The following is an 8,441-nucleotide window of genomic DNA, read 5'->3' as shown; positions in this document are numbered from 1 at the left end:
AGTGCTATTCTTATTCAATTTCATGCTTCTAGTTGGACCAACATATGAGTGCATTAGGCACTCTACCATGGACTTTGGTTCAGGGCCCTAAAGGTTTTAGAAATTTTAAGAATAAATATTTGTCAAAAAACGTAGTCTTTGTTGTATGATTCTATTTAATCGACAAGATTTGTGGAAATGTGATTAAAATATTTGAACTCCTCATGATTTCACACAACAATAGAGTCAAGATGTTTTGATGTCCCAACACTTAAAATTATGCGCATATTTGTGCTGGGTTTGGATGATGAGCATCCACTATGTGTTATTCAACTTGAGGTTGAACTACATTTACTTCTTGAGGATATAATTTCCTCTGTTCCGCGAAAGCATGTGAGAATTTCAATCTCATGTGGCCAATTTTCTCCCCCTTTTACTCTCATTTCGGAGGAAAGTGGTTACATTAGGTACCTTCACTCTTTTGGCACATTGGTTGCATGCATAATATGATTTGTGACATATTTGTCACGAGTAAATATATGTGGCAGATTTGACATGTGTTGCAAATTTATGACTTAACTTATCGTTCAGATTTTCAAGTACGTGAATATAAGGACTGAAATTCTATGGCATTTATTATTTATTTATCGGCATTCTTTGTGGTACTGAACTCCCCCTAATGCCGAAAAATGTCCTTATTGTAAATGCAATCAACGTACGGGCTATCAATAACTCCCTTGTTAGGGTCTTGAGGTATTTGACGGATAAAAAAATACCTCAGTTATTTATCACATAGATCCCAAATTGATGTGAGGGCCCATGATGTACGTTGTGGTGGTGATACCGGTATATAACCGAATTATCGCAGATGGAAAATACTTGTTTGATTTCCACGTACTTACTGCAAGGGAAAGCAGTATGATAAGCAGTTGTAGTGATCTAGATTAGATCTACGGCGTGTAAAACCGCATATCTCCAACAATATGTTGGTATATCAAAATTTTGTTGCAGTGGTCATTTCATTAGTTTGATTCTTTTGACAAAGAATTTAGTTGCACTATTCTGGGTATGTACAGACATGTACTTAGTAAAATCACAAATGCTCCTGAAAACAATATTAGTATTGGTTTAACCAATATGTTATAATATTTTGCTCTTAATTTGATAATTTGAGCAATTAATGTAGTAAAATTATGGATTTGTGGAGATTAAAGACCCACGTAAGACCATCCACTAGATGTGTCTATCAATACCATGAAATACTTATATGATCCAAATAGTTGTTGAATAGTCAACAAGTATCTTCTTGAATAAGTTCAAGAAATTTAAGTGGAGTGTGAGATACTTAGAAAAAAATTCTCATGGCACATTAGGTGCTCATAAATCTAATGATTTGAGAATTTTGCAACTCTTAAGTTGTGACCAACAAAATTTCAGTAATGTTTCGCATTATCCCTATAATGGGTGATCACGCCATTATGAAAAATCGGAAATTCATCAAGATCCAAAAAAATAGTTTCCACGCAACAAAGTTTAGCATGAATTTACTTCAGACATTGAAATGTCATGTATGAGAAACATGATATTAATGAACAACATACCACATTTAGTAGTATGATTATAGGCTAAATGATATGTTGGGATAGTCATGACACAAAATGAAGTCCCAAAAGTGTATTGGGAATTTTATTCCACAAGAAAATACATATTGTGAAGGAGTGCATCTCCTAACATAGTGGACTTATGTTATTTTATCTTCACTTTACATTGATTTCTCATGGTTCTTTTGTGACCATTGAGATTCTTAGTATTGTGAGTACTAATATGAATTTCAGGTATTGGTATATCACCCGTAGGGTGTATCATATGAAGACAAAGATATGATATATTATTATCCTAAAAAATATGATAATATATTGTATTATCATCAAAAAAATGTAAAGTGATTTCGAGGTTTTGAATCACATCTTCATATCAACTGTGTGATCAACAAATATCAACTTGTAGTTGATTATGTAGAAACCAGAAATAAAAAAACTACAATGTACTAGAAGTACTCAAAAGTGTTTGAGAAACTATTAACATTGTGTTTATCTATCATATATCTCCTTGATGGAAATTTACGGAGAAATCAATATAGACCCAATTTCTCTCATATAATGCAAGCTTAGTGATTTCCACTAATAGAAATGCTAGCCATGTCCAAGAGATGATCATGCAACTCATTTACTGTGATAGTAAACTGAAATTGATGAAAAATGCTCTTAATGAGCATGGTCAAGGTGATTTCTTAATGACCATAGGTAGACATTTAATGTTGATACATCAAATGATACTTCTATCAATTATTTGGACATTATTCCCAAAGTGATGTGTGATGTTACATTTTGTCACCAAAACATAGATATATATACTTTTGACATTGTTTATTCGTGGTGAATATGGTTATCATCACATGATGTAGAAATTTTTGTAGTTTATGAGAAATTTATGTTTATCATGGATTGTCTTGATAGACGTAGCACACAACAGTATTATTCCATGATGCAGGCTCCATAGTTTTATGTAATACCAATGTAAGAAAAGCATGAATAAATCATGCATGCTTTTTTTATAGTAAAATATATTTTGGTAAATAAAAATATGCTCTAGAGGAACATTTGAATACTAAGGAGATGCTTCTATGACATATATGTGTATGATCTCAAATTGATAATCTCCATATTTATGGAGTACATCTTTTAGTAGTAGGAATGATAGTCTGACATATGTCATTAGAATCCGTATCATATTGTCTTGTGTTATACTTTAACATTAATATGTTGGAAATAACACTTTGGAGAGAAATTATTGCCAAAATGACAAATAAGTACATTTCGCGGCAACGGAAAAACTGCACTTTACGCACTAGATGTCATTACCACTAATAGAAAATCTGAGTTACTCCTTCATTGGGTGGTATTTTATAATTCCATTAAATTAAAATGAGAATTTGCAAGAAAAAATAATTTCAATTGCAAAATAAAGTTTGTTGTACAAGAAGTCCTATTTATACACAATGCTAGAGGCATTCTATTGAACATGAACACATGTAAATGCAGAAATATACACCAAGTGTGGTGTATATGAAGACCTGAAGGCCTCATATGTTTAGTTATGATATAAACTAAAAACGTTGACCAACGTGGAAATGATCCCTCTCTTGGCTATACGTTGTTAGGTAGGATGAGACTTTCCCGGTTTATTCACCCCTGCTGCGAAATTACCGCGTATGGAGAGTCGAACCCGGGTGGGATTGGCTTGCCTTGCCACTGAGCTCTGATGGCTGAAGTATGTATAAACTAGATCTAAGGACCTAAATTATGAAGTCAGAGTAGTGTAGTGTACACGAAATCTACACAATCTGAGTGCTTAACTGCATATTGTAATAAGACTTAGTTTTAACAGAAAGATGCAGGAGCATTTGCTTAAAATTCCTGCAAATGAGACTTCCCCCCACCATTGTCAGGTTTACTAAAATATTTATATCAGGATTTTAACCTCGAAAACCTCTAAATTGCCATGTGGCCCTTACAACTTAGCCAATGATATGGGCGTTTGAGTGCAACTGACAAACATCAAATGCGAATTCAGATAATATGACTGAGAATAGACAGAAACCCCACATTGTGAAACCTAGCTACGGCCTTGTAGCCAAACTTACAAGGTCTTTTAGTTCAGCACTTAAGCAATTGCAGCCTTACAGCCAAACTTACAAGGCCTTTTACTCCAAAAGTTATAGCAATTACATTTTAAAAGCAATTGCAGCTTCTGGGTAACGGGACATCAACCAAAAAAGTAGAACATATGAGCTACTTCCTGCAAATTAGACTTCCCCCACCTTTCCTCTCCTGCAAAACACCGAGGAGTAATTCATGATATGTTATAAGCTGTGCTACTTAATGAACTAAATTTCCTTAATGCAATACAACTTAAGTTTTACCTGCAGAACTGTCAGTCCTGATCTTCAACACTATCTTATTCTTCAAGCTTTCTTCCTGCAAGAAAGAATGACAAATAGTGAAGAATGTTCTATGTATATTGAATTATAACTTAGTCGCTCACACCATTTAATGATGATGCGACGTTAATCTGATTGAAGATGTGCTCCTTACCACACACTAATATTAAGGGTGGGGAAAGAAGTAAATTTGCATATGACAGACAATGTTACAAATGGCAACTCGGAAAGATCTCCAAGCAACCCAAGAACAATTTAAACTTCACTTAAGTTTTGCATGGGAAATGAAAAGGGCATATAAAACTATGCAGCGGAAACAAATACTCCAGTTAACTGCATATTGGAGAACGCATATGCACAGGTGGCAGTAGCCCACGAGTAACAGAGCCAAATCCAAAAGTAAATATCATTTTCTACCTATTTTTGGGCAACATAGATAAGAAAACACCATAATGAAAATTCAGAGGGAATCAATTCATCACACATCAGAACATTTAAGGTGTATGGAGATTTTCACAGATGGGTTAACAAGAAGATATGCATATCTTGCCAAAATATATGATGAAAAATAAACAAGAAACATATCATACAGATACTTTTGGCCTGATCCTAGCTACAGAACTAGAACAAAGAACAGATTTTTTCTTCACTTACAGTATCTCCTGGATCCCAGCTCTCCGAACAGAATCAGTCTCGATCATGCTAAACAGCACATCTGTGTTCCCCTCAAAATCCTTTGAAAGCTTAGATTCATTCCATGCAGCTAAGCGGTCTTTTTTCCACTTTGGTGAGGTAATCAGCGTGTCAAAGTCATCATTCCTTGTCTTCCACTCATCTTCTGTGAAGTAGCGGGAAGTCATGTCAACAAAATAATGCCATCCCAGCCCCCAGGAGTCAACCTGATAAACATGAAAAAGTAAAACAACCTGTTAGAATTTAAAAAAAAACACACCAATTTCAGTGAATAAATTTGTGCATCCATTTAAGGTAGAAAAAGAACCTTCTCATCGTGAACTCTGTGATTCTTGAGCTCAGGAGCTTGGTATAACCAATTCCATGATTGAAAAGCAGAAGGTTGGCACTGCTTGTCTTCCAGGAGAACACCTAAAGAGCTAACATTAGTTGCAGGCTTAAAAGCTTTAGCAAACATTAGCTTAAGAGGACACTGCTTATAGGGAGGAAAGCATTCTTGCTTACCCAGGGGTCCAAACAAATGAATCATGGAAATTAAATACAAATGTAAAAGCATGTATACAATTGCTGATGACCAAAGTCAGATGCTTGTCAGCATAGCATACTTCAGAGAGTCAGCCATAGCAATGAAACAGAGCTTAAGTTTAAAAAGCACGTACATGATCCTAGATCTGCAAGAAGAGCCTCATGATCTTCAGTGACCAAAACATTGCCTAGGTCCAAGTCAACGTAGACAACATTTTCTCCATGAAGATACTTCGCTGCATTACCAATTCTCCTAAATATAGCAAGCCTCTTACTGCTATCAAATTCTTTGTTCTGCTCAAGGAAATCCCAAAGAGTCCTGCAGAAATAAAAATATTATTCAAAGAAAAAAACCCACAGATTCCTGCCTGAACCTGATGTTGATTGAACGCTTTATTGAAGAAACTGGATAAATAAACAGTAACAGGCCAATAGTTCCAGTATGACTTTATTGAAGAAACTAGATAAATAAACACTAAGTCACTAACAAGCCAATAGTACAATAATTTAAAATGCAGTAAATGGAAAATGATCAAGGTAGGATACATACATCTTTATATGGTCTAACACGATCCATGCAATGCCCTTGTCATCAATCCAAGCAGCATGAATTTTTCGGATGAAAGGGCTTGCTACATTCTTGGTGAAGACAACTTCCCTGTGGGATGGAAGAGTTTAAGACAAAACTAGAAAGAACAGGTTTAAGCATTTTTCAGGTTTAGCCAAAGTTTCAATTACCTGGGTTCTCCGTTGGGGTGGAACAAGGGGAGTTTCATACGCTTCATCATCACTTTCTTCCTTGTAACCATACAGTAACCAACGAAGAGATCCCCCTGGATACCTTTGACTGTTTTTGCTATATATGTTAGTTATATGCACACAGTATCTTAATATTGATGAAAAATAAAAATAAAATCGCAGCCTACCCATTTCTTTTTCACGTTCATAATCTTTGATGCTAGTTCTAAGGTATGAAGCTATTGAAGGCGTGATGCAACCACGAAAATATTCAAAGTCACTCTCCTGTTAGTAGAAGTACACAGGTTAGGTATACAAATTACAAGGTAGAGGTTTTTATGCGGCTGCTAGGGTTTGGGAGGGAGAGAGAGGGCTGGACTTGCAGTGGAAGGATTATCTCATTTACCTTGTAGGGCCTGTGCACCTTGGCATTCTCACTTATGATTGGTTGAACATCGAAGGTGGCCATCGAATCAGCTACATACATGTCGGCTGAAAGAAAGAAATAGTTACTTCACTGCAAGAACAAACGCTAGGTAGACCTTTTATTAGAACAAAACCTTCAAAGTAATGCACACTTTAATATGTAGGGCACACAATTCTTATTACAATTCAACCTACCGCCCTCTTTTATCTTGTAAGTTGAGAGCCACCCACAGTACTGATTGCGGAAAATCAGCAACTGCATGAAGTGGTTATTGCAACCTTCAGGATATGAGCTTGGCAGTGGAAGTATGTCAGTCTTGAAACGGTTCATCACAGTTTCATCTGGGCTCAAGAACGTCCCCCAGGTCTTAGTCCTTTTATCAAAGGCAAGAAGATTGTTGATGTCCTGATCATCAACCGGAAGGAGAGTGCTCGGATCAGCGATATCATATTCAACATCATCTGAGAACCACGGAAGCTTTAAGCTGGATATGGCGCCCATTCCATGTCGTAAGATAAGCCTGCAAGAAATAGTATAGATCAAAAGCCTAGAACATTCAACAGCTAATGTATGAACTAAGCACAAGAGTAACATCACAGTACAAGATCATTTGCGTTCAAGTGTCAAAACTCACTACGGCCTAGTTTGGCAGCCAGGCTTTAAAGTGTCAATGCACAAAAGTAGGTGATTTTGTAACGAGGTTACTTTGTCTCTGCACTCAAATTACAATTCATACCAACTTGTCTCTGCCCTATGCTAACATTCAAGCCCAGCCACCTAGGGCTATATGTGTGGCTTTTTCTCGACCGTTCTCCCTCCCACGGTCATACTACGGGACGGATCCCGTCCGAGCCCTCTCGCCAATGTCAGTAAACCCTCGATTAGGTCATGTGTTCTCCCTCCCAACGGTCAGACGACGGGACGGCTAACTTTCTCGGCCATCAAACGCGCTTTTCCTCAACCACGGTCAAACGACGGGAAGGATCCCGTCCGAGCCCTCTCGCCAACGTTGAACGTTGGCGAGAGGGCTCGAACGGGATCCTTCCCGTCGTCTGACCGTGGAAATGGGTCGACCAGAAGTCACCTTGTAGTAGATCTGTAATGCTTACCTCCGCTGGTGGCGGCCGACAACCCCCGGAACGGACATCGCGCAGTTTCTTCAGCGCCGACCAGCACAGACGGAGGAAGGAGAGGATAGAGGAGAGAACTGGTTAGGGTTTTGGTGTGAGTTGGTGCCTGACCAGGGTTATAAGTGGGAAGTGACGAAATCTTCTTTCTTCTTTTGGACAATGGACAATACAGCCCATTCTCAGGCCCATTTTAGCTTTCTGATGGCCCATCCTAAGTGACAAGACTAGTTGGAAATTGAGAAAAAATTGCTCCAGGACATTGTTATTTTGTGCCATTTCCTTTGCCAAAACACACCACTCAATCTTGCCTTGGCCAGGTAACACACGATATGGCTAAAAAAAGGGAAAGTCGGCAAGTTAGCGATGGCCGCACTAGTTTGACGGATGGAGATCACGGTGGCAAGTGCTCGACGGCGGCGAATTTGACCACAAAACAATCATGAAGGGTTGAAAGGATACCAGAAACTTCCCTCTTTACCATGTAGTGTGTTACACAAACATACACAAAATTATAATGGTACTCGGTAAAGACATATTTGAACGGTATGTTTTAACAAATGCCACCAAATAACGGTGTCGTATAGCAAATTTTCCCTTCGAAATATGGAGGAAAAAATGGAACTAGCAAAGGTGGTGTATAAACAATATCTATATCTATACATAATAAAAAAAAATAGGTCACTGCGTTTTCGTATGACATTTCTCTTCCAGTTCCATTTCTGAAACCAGATGTCACAACGTTATTACAACACAACACATTTTGCCAGGTTCACTCAAACCTACACATCAAAATATCTAGGGAGATGTTTTCAACGCTCACAGATAACCCACTTCGAGGGGGGAAGACCCCTGACGATAAGAACTACCACAAAAACAACACTCTACAACAGGAAACGGGGAAAATAGAACCAAGGCTAAACCCCTCACCATCTCCCACCAGCATCAAAGC

At 37.7% G+C, this 8,441-nt stretch overlaps 1 protein-coding gene across 1 annotated transcript; it reads right to left on the bottom strand.

The window, feature by feature from the left end:
* Window positions 1-3,493: 3,493 nt before the first annotated feature.
* LOC124692742 (developmentally-regulated protein kinase 1-like) lies at window positions 3,494-7,573 on the bottom strand. The gene is made up of 11 exons (XM_047226177.1): window positions 7,472-7,573; window positions 6,557-6,882; window positions 6,342-6,427; window positions 6,124-6,220; window positions 5,936-6,044; window positions 5,748-5,855; window positions 5,332-5,516; window positions 4,980-5,083; window positions 4,634-4,878; window positions 3,962-4,016; window positions 3,494-3,869 (listed from the first exon to the last, which is right to left on the bottom strand). The coding sequence occupies exons 1-10, from the start codon at window positions 7,507-7,509 to the stop codon at window positions 4,004-4,006; spliced, it is 1,311 nt and encodes a 436-aa protein (XP_047082133.1). The 5' UTR covers window positions 7,510-7,573; the 3' UTR covers window positions 3,494-3,869; window positions 3,962-4,003.
* Between the last annotated feature and the right edge of the window lie 868 nt (window positions 7,574-8,441).

The sequence above is a fragment of the Lolium rigidum genome, chromosome 1 (genome assembly GCF_022539505.1).
Source record: "Lolium rigidum isolate FL_2022 chromosome 1, APGP_CSIRO_Lrig_0.1, whole genome shotgun sequence".
NCBI classification, from domain to species: Eukaryota; Viridiplantae; Streptophyta; class Magnoliopsida; order Poales; family Poaceae; genus Lolium; species Lolium rigidum.
This window is presented reverse-complemented; position numbering and strand designations above follow the sequence as displayed.